The 18,938-nt window shown below is 36.3% G+C and overlaps 1 protein-coding gene across 3 annotated transcripts in view; it reads left to right on the plus strand.

Moving 5' to 3' along the window:
• The first annotated feature begins 8,452 nt into the window (after window positions 1–8,452).
• vih (ubiquitin conjugating enzyme vih) overlaps window positions 8,453–18,938 on the plus strand; it is an 81,833-nt gene continuing 71,347 nt past the window's right edge. For all 3 annotated transcript variants that reach the window (XR_016548783.1, XM_090397608.1, XM_090397609.1), the window contains exon 1: window positions 8,453–8,582. Coding sequence is in view for 2 of the 3 variants with exons in the window: in XM_090397608.1 (XP_090253734.1) it covers window positions 8,551–8,582 (32 nt within the window). In the remaining variant the exon portion in view is untranslated. The remainder of the gene's footprint in view (window positions 8,583–18,938) is intronic.

The raw sequence follows: 18,938 nt of genomic DNA on the forward strand, positions 1-18,938 counted from the left end.
TTCAACATTAGAAATGTTGTTCCGGAGAGAGTTGAACTTTGATTTAGATGATTTTTCTTGTTCTTGCTTTCAAGCTTCGAATTTTTAATTAATTTTATTTTGAGTCTTGAAAGCTTGTAATTCGATCGTATCTTTAGTAACGCTCCAAGTTTTGCTGTCTAAAGTATAAATGTGCTAAGGTACATTTTGTATCACAAATTCCTTCATGAGGAAATTCCTTTTTTTTTAGTCTATCGTATATTCTGTTGATGCATTCTTTCTTAATGTTTTCTCTTAAGGAAATGAATCTTCGAAAGAGGACATGAAATTTATAATGCTTGAGAAACACTAACTCTTTCATGTTTAGTAGGCCAATTCTTTGCAAAATCGTTTGGAAGTCTGTTATGCTTCTGTACCTTGCCTCATCATAAAGGCTAGAGATATGATATAACTAATTGACTTTGCTGACAGACATATTTTTGAAACAGACATTTCATTTACCATCACTGTCTGTCTCAAAAGTTGATATTATCTCTGTGCTATTCAACCGTGTTCGCTTGCTTCTCTGTGAAAAAGAAGATATCAGAAAACTTCAATTTCTTCTTACAACCATTCTGCAAAATGGCTAATAAGCTACTATTCAATCTGCCTCTTCGCCATATTGAAGATAGAAATAGTGAAAGGCTGCATATCCCTAACATATAACAGGTGTCCTTTATGCTTACCCAAAGTTCTCAAAAAATATAACATCCGGACTTCCTTCATTTATCTACTTAAACTCCATTCCCTGCTTAGTACACCCAAGCAAAAACATAACTCGAAATATCCCGGGGTTTACCACATTTGGTGCAACTGCAAAATGCCATATTATGGCCAAACTGAGATATCCGTGAGCCCTGTGTAGATAAGTAGAAGTGGTGATGTGAGATGGCATTGGTGCCTGTGTAGCCCAGTGATGTTTTTATTATTATTATTATTTAAGTGCTCCTACGGCAAGTGAAATTGTTCGCGTTTATTAGGATTACCTGGTCCATCACTCTAAAGAAAGCTGTAGAATACGGGGATCAATGGTCACTTCACAGGCAGTGAGAAATCATTCAAACAATTTTCCTGCGCTCTGCGACTTAACTGTGTAGAGCAGTGGTCGCCAAAGTGGTATATCGACCCCCAGGGGTCGATAGAAAAATATAAGACATCATTGTACGGGTAATAATTAATTCGGTTAATTTGGATTACCTCCATCCTGAATGACAACGATTAAGAGTGAATCGTGGGAACAGTGACATGAGTAGGACCTGTAAGATGGAGCAAGGTCATGAAAATAGTTACGGAAGCCAATCATGTAGGCCAAAATGATGTATTTACCAATAAATGGATGTTTGTGTTTCCCGCCCAGCCGATGCGGCAGGAGCGAGATTGCAACACGTGCGCGGTTGCATATTTACTTATACTTACACGTATTCGAACCCAGTCTCATTTTTGCGCATCGACATACAAGTGAGCGTTAATGTTCCCAAATTCATCAACATGCATATTAGGTAATATTAAAATTACGTAATAGTAAAATAGAGGGAGGTCAATAAAAAGTCAAGAAATTCTTGAAAAGGTCGACGGTCAAAGAAGTTTGGCGACTCCTGGTGTAGAGTGTCATGGCACATCACTCCCCCTTAACCTTCCAAACGGCTAGGACGTCTATAGACGTCCAGCTAAATCTGGATATGATTCAGCCCACCTGTTGAAAGAACATGGATAAGAGATGCAGTTTGGCCGTGATGCAGTTTAGGTGTGATAAACCCTTAGGCTGAAGAGAACACTTAATCGGATTATCTCATTCATAGCCGTGTTTCAGTTGCCTATAACAAGAAACGCAGTTCCTTGTTCTATGCTGGGTAACTGGATCTTAGTTATATAGGATAGACTAAAAATAGAGAAATTATTTATATTTTTGTTTTCTCTTTTTATTGTACAATACAATTTTAACGCCTGGACAAAATAAAGATCCTTGCATAATTTCTTCACTTAAATAAATCCTTACTTTGGAGAACCAATTTCATTTTTTATTTTTTGCGCTAATTTTTTTCTAATCTCTTACTTGACAAAACATTTTCTTTATTCTCGAAGAAATTAATTCACGATAATTATTTGAAATATTATTTAAAAAAAAAGAAAGAAAACCGGCTGCAGACATTCCAGATTCTTATTTTTATTTTTGTTCAAAATCATCGAAATCGAATTATCACAGATTTGAAGAGTATTAACTTACTCTTCAGAAATACAAACGTTGCCAAATCGCATTACTGCCCGCTGCGTCAAATAACATGGCGGCGAAACGGAGGGAGGTAAAATCCTTCCTTGTTGCTGTAAGCCCGTGCTTCCCAAACTGTGGGCCGCGGCCTCCTTGGGGGCCGTAGGTTTTGTTGATGGGGGCTGTGAAATAATGAAAACAAATTTAAAATGTTTTAAGACTGAGTAGATTTTTTTTATTTTAAAAGAAACGTATTTAACTTTTATTATTTATTATTTCTTTTTTGTTATTTTTTTTATATTTTAATGGAAAAATTCACACATTGGTGTTGGTTCGCAAACTTTGCTTCCTGCGTATTTTGGCGCTTAATGAATATTAGTAAATATTGCTTATTCATATGTTTCATTTCAAAGCAGTGATTAATTGTATTTACTTCGAATGCTCTCCAGGGAAGCTCCGAATCCCTCTGTCCCTTTCATCATGCGTTCGTAATCAGGGACTGTTGATATTGATTTTATATACATATCAAAACTCGTTTTATATTATCACTGTCATCCGAGCTAGTTTTCTGTTACCAATAAAAGTTTCGCATATACTTCACACATGAAAAAAAGCTTAAACAAGTTCATGTAGGGAGATAGTAACTCGCTTGCAGTGGTAAACAACACACCCTCCCTAACAGCCACTATACTGCAGAGGCAATAAAAACAAGTACTTTTATTATGCCAGTGAATAAGGTATGAGGAGTCTGTGTAATATATTTCTCAACAAATAGTGCAATTAGAGACAACTGGGATATAAAAACACACTAATTAATGAATCACATGTCCCCTCAAGCAGAAACTATGCTGATAGACTGAAACAAAACCATATGTTGCATGGGCAAACACAGTATCTAATTTAACCCTAAGATGGATAAGTGGCTGATAAAAAATATAAAAAAATTTCCCGCGAACAATCAGAAGAAGCAGAAACAGACTAAAAAAAAAGGACAGTATTTCATATTTTACCAGAACAGCCTGCATCGTCTTCAGAACCAAACGGTAAGAGGCAAAAAATATAATATATGCATTTGATTTTTGCAATATTTGCTGTGTATGTTTTGTATTGAATATAAATATAATAAATATTATAATAATATATCTCTCTATTACGATTTTTTCCGAGGGGGGCCGTGAAATATTTTAATTTTTACAAAGAAGGCCCTGACATCCAGAAGTTTGGGAAGCACTGCTGTAAGCAACAAGGAAGGTAAAAACGTTAAAATTACAGTTCTTTAACGTGAAAACCTCGTCGTTAAAGTTCATTATTTTCTTCTCTCAAGCTTTTTTAAGTTGACAAATAGCTAGTTTTGGGATGATATCTTTTTACAAATAAATTTCCCAATTAAATAGGTTGAGACAAAACCGTTACTATACAAAGATTTCTTTTATACGACACACTACTAAAGAAAATCTTAATAAGAAGAAATAAAGCATTTTACATTTATCCAATGTTTATTTACATATATAATAAAACTAAAGGTTATCCTTTCCTTTTCATTTATTTAAAAGCCTACGTCGCTAAAAATATAAAAGAAAATAATAAAATACAAATACGTATTGACAGTGAGGATTAAATGTAACACCATTCTTCATAGTTGGCTTACATAGTGAGTGTTTTAAATAATTTTATTAATGCCGGTTGTTTTCAGTTGAAAGTACACTTTCTGACGATAAAATAATAATATTAACAATAAGAAAAAGTAAAAAAAAAAAAAAGAGAGAGAAACACCATGTAGCCAAATAGCTTAAATTCAGTATTACAAAAATGCACTTTGTTTCCTCACTGTCCAATATTTCGAAAGTGTTTAGTATTGCTGTAACCTTTTTGCGGCAATTAGAGTTCGTATATTCTACGAACCATTGTGTGCAGTCTTTCCCCTTGCTTTATAAAGGAAATCCATAGTATCCACAACGTTTACGATCCGGTGAAAGAATGTCAGACGACCTTCTTCCATTCAATGCAAAACCCAGGCGGTTTCGACCGTGAATCGAGGTTAGCATGGGTACTCGGACTGTGTCGTGATATTACATCCGTTGCCAGCAAGTTACCAGAGTAACTCTTCTGCTGGCTTTAGCTGTTTTTTTTTCCTCTCTTCTGCTGGCTCGTACCATCCGCAATAGCATTCGTTCACCTCGAGTATCGATGAACCGCGGTGGGCCCACACCTTGACTGCGGTTCGTGGATTTTCCCTCCTCGGACTACTTTTTCAAGCTTCTCACCACGGCTAACCCATCTGAAGAATTAGAATAACACTAACTAAGAGAGCGCAGTATATCAGGTGTTATTTAGACCACCTCATGATCTGCCCACTCCCGGTGTTGTTTCCCTGCAGTTTCTTCGATTGGCATGAAGACGAACTAACCATAAAGTTTTGGCTCTTCGGTATACTAGCCAAAAAACTTCATGTTAATTTATTGAGGTTATCGAACTATCCTTCCGTAATACTGATCTGAAAAGCAGGTAGTTTACGTATATTATTTCAAACTGTATGCATTATAATTATTATTACATAAACCCTGCTGGGATCAAAGACAAAGGGCGAGAGAGGAATATACCATATTTATCCAAATTATTTCGAGCAAATAAGTCATAGAAACTTCGTGTTATATTTCTTTAATATCGCTATCTTTAATGCCTTTCATTAATGTGAGGAACGGTGACAAAACATAGTCAGGGAAATTCCGATGTATTATGTTGTCAAGTTTTCACTTATTATACAATGCTCACCCCCCCCCCCAAACACACTTAATTATGCCACATTTTCTTAAATAAGATAAATGTAGGTTCGTGAGTGCGTACGCGCACGCATAAAAACTGCACAAGGACCTTCATTCTCACGTGTCCTCACTTCAGTGAAGTTTATTTGCTGACAACTTTATTCTCTCCTTTCTATTCAGAAAGGTCTGGGTGTGTGTGTAAGGTTTCAATTTTCTTTGTACAGTCGTTCTATAAGAAAATGGATTTTACGTAGGACCTTTGTTTTACCAAAGGATTGGAAGTTTGGTTCCATAAATTCTGAATGAATTTATGAAATTCATTCAGAATGCTGGAGTATGCTTGAGTCATACGTTTATCCTTTATATAGAATCCAGGCATTCCTTATGGTTCAGAATGTGGGTGATATTTCTGCGGTATAGCAATTGTTCTTTCTAGACTTCAGGATTTCATCACAAAGATTACTAATGCTCATTCTGGAATTCTACTCCTCCTGAAGTAGTAAGGAATCATTGCATTGCATTTTATTTTTAGCCCTCTTTATTCTTTGCCGGTCAGATGGATGAAGCCTTCAAATTTCCATCTTCTGAAAATCCACACCATACTTTAAATCCATGATCAATCAGATCAACTTCCCTGTCAAACATTTGACACTATTATGTTATTAATAATTATTATTAATCTTAATAATTATTAAGACTTATTAATGTCTTAATATCATTTTGGAGGTCTCGTATCGCCAGACTCACAAAAATATTATCTGCATTGTCAAGGATGCTTAGTAAGGAATCTCCTCAAATCTGTTAAGTATATTCCTTCAATTTTTCACCCGACTAATAAACTTCTTCAATTCTAGGCTCTACCAAGTATGTATTTCTGTCTTAAGTTGACATATTTTTAGATTCTGACAACTTATCTGAAATAAAATTATCCGAAATAACAAAAATATATAAGATGAATGTACTACAGTTCTGCGGCTTTTCATGCGACAAACATTTCGACTACAATATATTTCTTGAGGAAGATCAATCGGTACTTCCTGAACATATGTTTCCCACTAAACATCGAATCCTTTGGAAAAAGACTACTGTCCTACACAAAAGCAATTTTATTGTAACCAATGAATTTCATACTCATGAACCCCCTTTACACTTTGTCGAAAAATTTACGGCGATAAAATTCCCACTTAAGTCTTTTGTTTTTGATGATTGTGTTTATTACAGGTGTGTTTCTGTGCAAAAAGTATTTCTGCGCTGTATCACATCGGATGAAATTTAAGTATCCGATGATTAACTCGCTAAAGCTGATTTGTTCATAGTTATTGTTTCTCCTTCTGGTCACACAAAGAAGCTCCATGCGCCACCAATATCCTTATATGAATTTTTGTATAGAGTTTATTATCACTGATATCCTTACAATATACTTTCCACCAATTGGAAGCTTTGTGAATAGCTTTCAGAATATTTAGTCATTTTACAAAAATTATTGTTTTTATCCTTTCCCACTTTTCACTCGGTATCCAAGGTCTTGTTTATTAGTTTCCAATTCATTCATTTCTTCTGCAAAAATACTTGAACTCATTTCAGCCTACACCGAGGGTTGCTTCACTTGGATTCTTTTTTAAGATTATCATACACACTCTCGTTTCGCAGTTTTCATTTTTATCCCTCTCAAATAAAATAAAAAATTCCATTTATGTTATTTAACAATTATTTAATAAAGCCGTTCCACTGTCGGCTAAAATGTGGTCAACAGATTTTTCTTATATTTTTTAATGCTTTTTCAACACTATTTTTTGTATTTCTTTTCTGTTGAAACATAGTCGTAGCAATGGACAAGATTGCTTTGAACTACGTCTGAAGTAAGTGAAACAATGACACTGTTATTATCTTATATTTTATCTGTTTTTGTGGAATCTTTATTTTTCAAGAAAAACGATCAGTTTTGGTTTTAAATGCCATTTCCATCAATAATATTTGTCACATGTTCTGTGGTCTGAAATACACACCACAGATCCACCAATATTACATCATTCCTTCTGCACAATCTAAGTATAGACCCATTGGCTATCAACGCCCTCCTTCTCAGTTCGGCTCTATCATAGCGTTGTAGGAGACACATTCACTTTCCCGCTCTTCGATTTTGCCTCTTCTAACTCCATTAAATCCATCATCATAGAATACTCCTTCTCTCAAATCATTTGTTTTAACGAAGCCAATTATTTCCTAAGACTTACCTTTTTTGCATCCAGATGGCGTGGTTATTATCGTGCATTTTTGCAACCGGTAAACAGGATTTTGTCACCCTTTTGTTAAATACTCCTCTGATCATTGGGTCTCTGTACATAATTTTCTCCTTTACTTGTTTTTCTTTTCTTTTCTTTTTTTTTTTTTTTTTGTTCTGTCAGTCTTTATTATTACGTCGAACCGCCTGCTTATTTTTCTTTTCAGCTCCGCTAATCTCTTGTCGCTTCTGCAGTTTTCCAGTTTCGCGCTTTTGTCGTATTAAGGATAACATTCAACCACGCAATCTCTTTATTAATGTCCCTTTCGTTCTGCTCTATTTCCACGGCCGCACGTTAGACATTAATAACATCATTTTCCATCCTACCGTCGGTACTGTCCACTAAATTATTATTTGTTGCGATCTCGTCATCTAACAGATACTCACTTTTGAAACTCTTAACACACACACACCCTCTCTCTCTCTCTCTCTCTCTCTCTCTCTCTCTAGTTTCAGTTTCCTTCTACATATCTTTTAATTTTCTCGACGAATACATTTCACGCACACTGCACTGAATATATTAATTATTATTTGACCCTCCAGGGAGTCCAAAGACTCATCGAGGAAAAGTGTGCCAACAGCATCGAACGATAAACCCTTCCAACTATTAACCGCGCTCAAACTTGCTTAACTTTTTGCGTGAGCCATTAGTAGCATAGGCTTTACCAATGGACCAACCATTGCCGGCATAAAATCCCGCAAATTCAAATCTCCCGACAACGTGGTGTTTGCCAGTATTGGTCGTTAACACATTGCTACCATACCGAAAATATCATATTAAAAAAAAATACAATGGTTTCTTCTAAAATATAAACTAACTAGCTCAGTCAAACCCGCACCTGAATCGAAACCTAATGACACTCTTGACTTTTGTTTTTTATTTTATTAATTTTGATCTCCCTTTTATTTATTTATTTATTTGCTCCGTTATGGCAACCTAAAATCCCATCCTTTCTTTTTTTTTTTTCTATGTAGATATTCTGTTTAATTTTAAGTTTAACTTACAATTCTCTCTACTATGGAAATTGTGCCATTCCATCAAGTGAAGCTTTAAAATTAGTAATTTGCGATCTTTCTTCCTCTCTCCTTCGCCTGTTTTTTTTTTTTTTTTTTTTTTTTGCTGTTGTTATACGCAATCACAATTTAAACCTATAGGTGGCACTGTATGTAGTTTACTGTAATGTTTTCTAATTGGTTAGTATATTGTTAGTGCATTTTTTGAAAAATCGTTTTGCAGAATTGTTTCAGATATCTTAGTTCTAGATTCGCATTTCTTTAGCAGGATGGCTGATAATCGTCATTCTGTCACTAAAAGGTAGGGCCAGTAAAATAGTTTAAAAGTGTTCTTAGTGATAGATTTAAACTAGCTACTTGAACTGTTATTACTTGAAATCAACTAATAAAAATACTAATTAATTTTTTTGGGAATGGGAGATCTCTTTCTTGCATACCCATGATTAATTAAATGTTGCCACTTGGTATTTACACACGCCTTCCGATAGGGATGTGGACTGGAAGAACTTATTGCACTTGTGTAACATGACTCAGATATGCAGTTCAGTGTCACGATTATGTTAATATAATATCCACGTGTCAGTTGTGTCTTCTGCAGAAGTTTATTTCTAGTGGATGTTATACTAATGAGCTATACTTTAATTCATATATACTTGTGCCTGGAAATACTAGTAACTCATTCCAGAAATCACTGCAATAACTGAATAGACACAATTTACATCATATAAATTATGCAGATGATATATATTACTTACAGATGATAAAGAAAAATTATAGCACATTATTGAAAATCTATATAAAAATAGAAGCGTGTGCAATATGGATAAATTTTAGAAGCCAAAACAATGGCAGAAATGGAGAAGACCTTAACTTAGAAATGGAAGGAAATAAACTGGAAATCTTAAAAAACTCGATTATTTAGGCACATTGATCACACAGGCTAATTTATAAACTATTAAACAGAATAAATCTAGGTTAGTCTTCTATGACCAAACCTACAAATATATGGAAAAAATACATGATCTCTCAAAAGAACTTAAAGTATATATTTCAGTTGGGCTCCCCATAGTTCTTTATGGTGCAGAGACTTTGGCTATCACACAGAAGAAAGAACAATGATTAACAGGCTTTAAAAACCAGTGTTTGAGAAAAATAAATAAAACATCATGGGCTGAAATGAAAGCCACTCAGGGAATCATAGAAGAATTACATTACACTACAATATATCAATAACAACAAGAATCAGCAAAAAACATTTACGGTGGCATGGACACATGTACCGAATGTGTACTAATAGGTTTTCTCAAATTCTCCAAATTGGAAGAGCAGATGAAAAAAAAAAAAAAAAACACTTGGAAGACCTAGAAAGAAATATATAATATTCATATATTTCTTTATTCATGATAGCCTCAACCCACCTTGATGAAATGATGGGCGATTCCTATTTTAAGTGCCTCCATGATACATTTGAAAGAATGACTGTACATTTCATCCTTCGAGTGGAAAGGATATGATTTTTGTTCTTTTTTTTTGAAGGTGAGTTAGCCCATCTTATATGTAGAAAGCAAAGTGCCCCACCTGGAAACTTGTTTTTTTAATTTTTTTTTATTATTATTATTACGGGCGACTCGAGGGAGTCCTTAGACTCATCGAGGCAGGACCTAAACATCATGTCCACACAACTATACGACCTCATAGTACTATACAACTATACTCATCATCATAGCAACAACAACATATTCCACTCATTTACCACTCTAAAAGTAAAGAACCCAGCTCTAACACCCTTGCTAACCACACTCTTGCCCAGCTTCCATACGTGTCCCCCTAGTTCTCCCACCAGCAGTCCTGTTCTCAAAAATATCCTCTGAATTAATCCTATAGAAACCCTTTAGCAATTTGAATGCCTCAATCATATCACCCCTTTTCCACCTATCAACTAATTTCTGTAACCCACAAATCTTCAACCTGTTCTCATAAGGTTCATTCCATAGACCTGCTATCATCTTGGTCACTCGCCTCTGGATCCTCTCCACCTCATCCCCATCAAGAAGAAACCTAGGTGACCAAATCTGGGCACAGTAGTCGAGATGAGGTCTTATCAAGGCTCAGTACAGAGGTACAATAACTTGCTTGTCTCTGCTCGTCAAAGTATTTTTCAACAACCAAGTGAGTTGATGAGCTGATTTAGCCACTTTTGCAATGTGCCCCTTAAACTTTTCATCTCCCTATCCACCAACACTCCCAAGTTCCTGGCCTCATCAATCTCCTGGAGTACAGTTCTACCAATGTGGTATGCTGCTGCTAATCTTTTCACCCCAAAATGCATAACCTTACATTTTGTCACATTAAATTGACATCCATTCTCCTTAGCCCAGAACTCCAATCTATCCAAGTCTTCCTGCAAGATTTTTGACATCTTCTGCATTCACTATTGCCCTACCTAACTTTGCATCATCAGCGAACAAATGAACCATTCCTCTTAGATCCTTCCCTATATCATTAATGAACAAATTAAACAGCAGTGGTCCAAGAACAGAACCCTTTGGAACACCACTAGTCACAGGCCGTCTTTTGAACTCTTCTCCTGAATAAACTACTCTCTGATGTCTCTCCATCAACCACCTACCTGTCCATCTCACCAACCCTATATCCATTCCCATATGTTGTAGTTTACAGATTAGAATTCCATGTGGTATCCTGTCAAATGCCTTAGCCGGGTCCAGCAGTATCACTGTAAACTCATTGCCCTTATCCAGTTCAGCTGTCACTGTGTTATAAAACTTGAGTAAGTTACTGAGGCATGATCTACCCTTCACAAAGCCATGCTGTCCCCCGTACAGTATCTCATTTTCATCAATCCGTTCCTGTATTTTTCCCTTGACTACTTTCTTCAGGACCTTGACAACGACTCCTGATATGCTGATCGGTCTGTAATTTGTAACAGTAGTCTTGGATCCTCCTTTATGCAGTGGAACTATTTTCCCCTCTTTCCACACCTTCGGGACTAAACCAGACCCGAGACTTAGATTAAACAGCATGGTCAAGGGCACTGATAATTCTTTAGCTGCTTCACGTAAGATCTGCGCCGGTATACCATCCAATCCCACAGATGTATTCATATTAAGGTTCTGTAATAGACTATTCACCTCGTCTTCATTCATCACAATTCCCGTATAAACTAATGGTTCCTTCATTTTTTAATGTCACCACCTGAATGAAGTGCTCGCTCAGTAATTCCACTATATCGACTGATTCAGTGACCTCCTTAAAATCATTCTGCCGTATACATTTTTTTTTTTTTTTTTTTTTTGCTTGCAGCATATTGAAAGAACTGTTTGGGATTCTCTTTAGCTTGCATAGCTGGTTTCCTTTTGTCTGTCAGCTAATTTTTGAAGACTGCAGGCCATCAATCTTTTCTCATAGGGAGCATTCCACAGACATGCCACAATCTTTGTTACACACACACACACACACACACACTCTGAATCCTCTTCTCAACTTGATCTCCCACAGAATCCAGGAGTCCAGATGTGGCCTTATTAAAGCCTTATATAGGGAAACAATAACCCTCTCTATCTATGCTTATTAGTGTGTTTTTCTGCGACCACATAATCTGATGTGCTGTTTTAGTTTGTTTGCAGTATGCTTTCTAAATTTCAACTCCCTGTTCACAATCACACCCAAGTTCCTGGCCTCACAGTTTCCTGCAGTACAGTTCCATGAATATAATAAGCAGCTTCTGATCTCTTCCCAAAGTGCATCACCTCACACTTGGCTACAGTGAATTGGCAGCCATTTAATTTTGCTCATACTGCTAGTCTGTTTAGATCTTCCTGCCGGATCTCTGCATCACCTTCATTTACTATTATTGAAAGTTTTTTTTCACTTGGTTATACTATAAATTAAAGATGCGAAGAAATTATATTACTGTTTTATCTTTTATCTTCAGGTCAGTGTCCTTCTCATTATTGCAGCAATCCTCTGTGTTACCTTCACCACATTTGCAATATGTCCCCTAAATTTCAGGTTTCTATCAATCATCAACCCCAGATTTCTTATTTTATCAGAAACTGTATAATATATTTGTCTATTGCTTTTTCTAGTAGAACTTTAAGAAGGATTTCTCTGTTGATGCTATCGAAAGCTTGTTTAAAGTTCACAAAACAACAATAGAGTTCTTTATGTATCCAGCTGAGCTCTGCTAGTTGATGCAATATGAAAATCTGGTCTATTGTTGAATAGTTTCCTCAGAATCCAGCTTGTTCTATGCCTATCAGTTCTTCATAGGTGTTTTTAAATCTATTTTGTATAATTCTTAAGAATATTTTATAGGTGTGAGAGAGTAAATTGATTTGTACTTTCTGCAGTCTCTTTTGTCTCCTTTCTTGTATATTGGGATGATCTTTCCAGTTCTGCAGTCATCTGGGATCTCTTCTGTTTGTAGTATTTTATTGAATAGAGTTGTTAATATTCTATTGATGTGCTGCCTCCATATGACCACAGTTCAGTAGGGATAGTATCAATGCCTGGTGCTTTATTGTTTTTCATCTGTTTTATTGTATATCTAACTACTACTTGTAAAATTTTTGGGTGGTCATTATTATCTTCTATTGTTGGCATTGTAGTTTTGTTTCCTTGAGCGAAAGATAGTCTTAAAATGGTTTGACCAGATTTTTCTCACATCTTCAATATTCCCGGTTTCAGTCGTCTTGTTGTTTATCGTTGTTACTGCTTTTGCTGAGAATTCCTTTGTAATTTCTCTTTATAGTGTCATGGAAGACTTTTAGGTAATTTTGTTGGTATGCTTCTTGGCATTTCTTAGCTTTTTCTTCTAACCATTTTTCTTTGGCTTTTTTGCATAGGTTATCAACTTTATTTTTAGTGCTCTGTTGTATTTTTCTCTATTCTTTTCATTGTTTTGTTGATTTACAAGTATCTTGGCCAATCTTTTCTCTTCTATTGTAGCTTGGCCTCTCTTTTCTCTTCTATTGTAGCTACGATTTCTTGGGTTACCACTGTTTGTTTATTTTGGGTTTGGTACCTAGAGTGTCTTTTGCAATTGCAATTGATAACACTGTTTCTTTTCCTTCTTCCCAGATTTTTTGCTGTTCTGGATGGAGGGTTTTAATTTTAAGCACATCTGTTTTAAAAATAGACTTCTGCTTGAGCTATCGTTTAATTTTGATAGGTTGATGTTTTCTTCTTTTCTGATGTTGTTTTTCCTGTTGAATTTTATCTTCACTTTGGCAGTTAATATTTCGTGGTAAGTGTCGAAATCAAAGCTTCTTAATGTTCATACATTATTTACTGATCTTTTCCATTGTTTACGATGATATAGTCTATGCAATTCTTTATATTACCATCTAGGGATGGCCATGTATGTTTATTATTAGGGCATTGATGGAACAATGTATTTGCAATCATTAGATCATTTGCTTTGCGGAAGTGGAGTAATTGTTCTCCTCTGTCGTTAAGCTCTCCGTATCCAAATTTCCCCATCACATCTTTTTTGTCTGCTGTGAACTGTCCTATTTTAGCATTAAAATCTCCCATCACTATCACGAGTTCTCTATTTTTGGAATTATCTATTTCGTGTTGTAGTTCTTCATAAAAATTTTCTATTTCTTTGAATGGTTACTGTCTGGTGCATATATTTGGATTATTTTAATTGTTTGACCTTTTTCTTTTGCTTGAAGAAAAAGGTCAAACATTTTGGCTGTGATTATTCTAGGAGACACTGGTTTTATTTCAATTATTGAGTGTGTAAGTTTCTTCTCAATTAATAATGCAACTCCTTCTCTGTGTATGTTATCTTTTCTTCCTGAGAAGTATAGTCTTCCTTCTGGTGAATCCATCTCCACACCAATGCGTCTCTGATAAACCTAAAATACTCCATTTAAGTCTTTTTAAACTTTCCTGGACTAGTTGCAATATTCCAGATCGGTATAATGATCTTATGGTGATCATTATACCTGCCACGTGTTTCATGTCCTTGGCTGACCACATTGCTAAATTCTCACCTACTCTATGTGGTCTTCGAGTAGGCACGTCGGCTGTCCCGTATGCAGTAGCACTATCTCGATTTGTAGACTTTTTTCGGCTCATCGAAGTTACTGGCATGATAATGTAGCCAGCTTGCCATGCCTCTGCTACATCCTCTGGTCCACGGTTCTTTATTCAGAGCAATCTATTTGGGTTTCTCCCTATCTGCCACCCCGGGGATGTGCCTTGTAGGAGTGTGGTCTCCCCAAGATTCTTTATATAAAAATATATAAACATGAACATTTATATCTAGTGGTGTGCCACAGGGTTCTGTTCTTGGACCACTACTTTTCAATTTGTTCATTAACGATATAGGAAAGGATCTGAGAGGAAGTGTTAATTTGTTTGCTGATAATGCAAAGTTGGGTAGAGCAATAGTGAGTGCACAGGATGTCAAAATTTTGGAAGATGATTTAGATAGTTTGGACGACTCGGCTAAGGAGAATGGATGTCAATTTAATGTGGCTAAGTGTAAGGTTATGCATTTTGGGGTGAAAAGATTAGCAGCAGTATATCACATTGGTGGAACCATACTCCAGGAGATTGACAAGGCCAGGGATTTGGGAGTGTTGGTGGATAGGGAGTTGAAGTTTAGGGAGCACATCGCAAAAGTGGCTAAATCAGCTCATCAAATCGCTTGGTTGCTGAAACATACCTTAACAAGCAGAGACAAACAGGTTATTGTTCCTCTGTATTGAGCCTTGATAAGACCCCATCTAGACTACTGGGCCCAGATTTGGGTGCCAGGGTTTCTTTTTGATGGGGAGGAGGTGGAGAGGATCCAGAGACGAGTGACCAAGATGATAGCAGGTCTATGGAATGAACCTTATGAGAACAGGCTGAAGATTTGTGGGTTGCAGAAATTGGTTGATAGGCGGAAAAGGGGTGGTATGATTGAGACATTCAAATTACTGAAGGGTTTCTATAAGATTAATTCAGAAAATATTTTTGAGAATAGGACTAGTGGTGGGGGGACTAGGGGGCCATACATGGAAGCTGGGCAAGAGTGTGGTTAGCAAGGGTGTTAGAGCTAGGTTCTTTACTTTTAGAGTGGTGAATGAGTGGAATAAGCTGCCAGAGTCTGTTGTGGGTGCCATGACTGTGAATGAGTTCAAGGCGAGGTATGATAGATACTATGTGAATGTCGAATAGTTGTTCTTGACGTGATGTTAGGGCCTCCCTCGATGAGTCTAAGGACTCCTTGGAGTTACCCGTAATAATAATATAAAGAAAATGCTGAAGCCCTACATCACAGACTAAATCTGAACCAAAATGATGTTCTTGCTATCCCGAAAGTCTGGGAAATTGTCATACGAAATTGTGTAAAATATTTTTTTTATATATGCCCAGCTAGATAGATGGGCAAATGAATGGGGGTGTCAGTTTAATGCAGCAAAATGTAAGGTCTTGAGGTTTGGGAAACATCGATGGGATGCTGCATACTCTATGGGAGGAGTTATACTGGAGGAAGTAGGGGAGACAAGAGATCTGGGGTTGATGATTGATAGAAACCTGAAGTTTAGGGGACATATTGCAAGGGTTGTGAAGGTAACACAGAGGATTGCTGCTATTATGAGAAGGACACTGACCTGCAGAGATAAGAGGGTTATCATTCCGTTGTATAAGTCTCTGATCAGACCACACTTGGACTATTGTTCTCAGATTTGGTCCCCAGGATTTGAAGGGGATAAATTAACTGTGGAAAGGATACAAAGATGGTTTCAGGACTGTACAAGGATAGTTATGAGGATCGGCTAAGAGAATGTGGACTGCAGAGTTTGGTGGATAGAAGAAGAGGTGATATGATTGAGACTTTTAAACTGTTGAGAGGTGGTTACAGGGTTGACACTGGGAAGTTCTTTCGCTTGGTTGAACAGCGAGAAGGAGTGATGACAAGAGGCCATCCCTGGAAGTTACGAAAGGAAACTGTGAGCAAGAGGGTAAGGAGTGGTTTCTTTGTGTGGAGGGTGGTTGAGCCGTGGAATGCATCGCCTGATGGAGTGGTGGGAGCGAGTATGGTCAGTGAGTTTAAAGAGTGGTATGATAGACTTTGTGTTTCTCAGGGGGGTACCTCCCCTCAATGAGTCTTGACAGACTTTGTCTTAGGAAGGACCTCCCACGATGAATCTTTTGACTTCTTGGGGCCTGAATAATAATAATATGTTATCTTATTTTAATGTAATCTATTTTTTTTTCTCCCAATATATTTTAATTTAATTCTATAACATGCTACTGCACGCATTGGGATTCCATTGTAATCATGTGCCCTAACTGTATGTTATTCCTAGTATTGTTTGAATTAACTGTACTGACGATGTCCTGTGATACTTAGGATGAAATATTTACTTATTAAAACTTATTACAGTGGTCAATTATTTGCTGGTCGAGGTATTGGAAAGCTAGTTAAAAGGCAAAAGAACTATATTCCTCCCTTCTCATCCTTTGAGAGACTATGTCAGAGCTGAGACTCAATCTGATCAAAAGCACTACCAGTTGTCTAGTACATGCATAGCATGCAAGCTGATACCCCATCTTGCAGATGTATTCATGTCATGGCTCTGTAATACTTCATCTGCCTGTGCTTTCACATTCAGTTGTAGTCACATGTATTACTGTAATGTCTCCACTTGGATAATACACATTTGAATTACTGAATGATCATTTTGTAGTTATTTTGCCCCTACTTCAATTGCCTCCCTTTCATCAATATTGATCAAAACTATTCTGCCACAGTTATTTTTCCCCTCTTGCCACATACTGGTGATTTTTATCTTCCTTACTGTACCTGGTCACCCATTGGCTGTCCTTTATACTGCTAATGACCTTTCTTTTTAAATTCTCTCCATAAGCTTTTCTTCTTTTACAGCTCCTTAACGATTCAGTTCATCAATTTAATTCCTACTTTATTTATCCTCCTGACTCTAGGAATGCAGTATATTGCCCCTTCCTTCAAAAACATCCCTTAACTGTTTTCCATGCACTGTTAACATCCTTCCCCTGCAATTTGCCATCCCATGGTACCACTCCAAGGAGTATCCTGAGTTTGCAATGATTAATGGTTCTATAATTCCACATGTAGTTAGTTACAGACCTCTTTTCAAACAAGTGACAATGAAATTAGTCCGTGTTCTGAAACAACTGATTGATATACTGGCACAAAAAAAAAAAAAAAAAAAATATTACACAGTACTTTTCTTTTGTAGTTCAAAACGTAGTTAGTTACAGACCTCTTTTCAAACAAGTGACAATGAAATTAGTCTGTGTTCTGAAACAACTGATTGATATACTGGCACAAAAAAAAAAAAAATGTTACACAGTACTTTTCTTTTGTAGTTCAAAAATTGTGGATTTTTTATTCTTTTTAGCTTTGGGTACTTGCAAACATCGGTATTTGTGTGTGTGTATGTTTTTAAAAGAGTTAAAATCTGGCTTACAAGCACAGTTTTATCACAGAAGTGTCAAAGGCGTGTGATGTACTGCAGTGGTCAGTTGAATTCAATAAAAACATTCAGATATTCACTATAATGTGAATGTTTAACTGATCCCTATCGGTCAAGTTTAATAGGCTTTCTTGGACAGTTTGATCTCAAGAAAACAATTGACAGTAATATTTTGATGCAAAATCTAGATAATATACATGACAAAGAAGCAGTGTTGTATAATCTTAAAGATCATTAAATGAAAGACAGTTTATTTTTTAGTTACTCATTTGGAAAAATGTAAATGAAATACTAATAAAGGTTGGGTGTACATCAGAAACTATTTTACCACCATTATGTTGTGATATTGTTTAAATTTTTGGAGATTTTTAATTTGTGCTTCAGTTTTTTGGTAACTGACCTGCAAATAGTATATCAGTGCTGAGTTATAAATAAGAAGAGAGAAGAATTTTTATTTTTTGGTTAAGGTTATAGTTTTTGGGAAAGATTGTGAGAAAAGTTGTTCCAAAGAATAGGTAGATGGAATGAAGGAGAAGTTGGTTCATTCTGTCAAGTTTTGAGATGGATGGTAAATGGACTAGCAGCTGTTTCTTGTTCTTCAATTTGGAAAAAAACAAAGCATGATAGTGGCCAATTCAATACACTGCAGTGAAAGGCAGAAACAGTCTGTAAGAGAGGATCTGTAGTAATTCTGTGAGAGAGATAATTGGATTGCCCTCTTCAGAACAGTGATCATCAAGCAATGCTGGTGAAGCTTTGGGTGCACCATATCTGAAATGCGAGCATTATTCCATGTGTGGGTGGATTTGGGATTTATACTGTGATTGGGGGGGGGGGGATATGCCAAAAATGTTTTTTTTGGCAGCTTTGCAAGCCATGGCTGAGATGTGTGTGTGTGTGTGCAGATCAGCCCAAGAAGAGAAATCTGATCATGTTTTTGATACGAGTGTTATCAGAGGCGACATAAAATCTTCTGTGAGAGATTACCATGCCAGCGTATAAGACGCACTTTTTTTCTTTGAAAATAGGTCTGAAAAACAGGGTGCATCTTATACACTGATGCTCAGTTTTTTATTACTTTAATTTCTAGAAATTTTCTCTTTACCAAGTTACGCGATTTCTTTCTTGCTTCCTTGTGGTGTGGGAGAACATTCCAGTTACGTAGAATTCAG

Source organism: Typopeltis vanoorti, chromosome 9, assembly GCF_054136105.1.
Source record: "Typopeltis vanoorti isolate ZY-2024b chromosome 9, IOZ_Tvanoo_1.0, whole genome shotgun sequence".
Classification (NCBI taxonomy): Eukaryota; Metazoa; Arthropoda; class Arachnida; order Uropygi; family Thelyphonidae; genus Typopeltis; species Typopeltis vanoorti.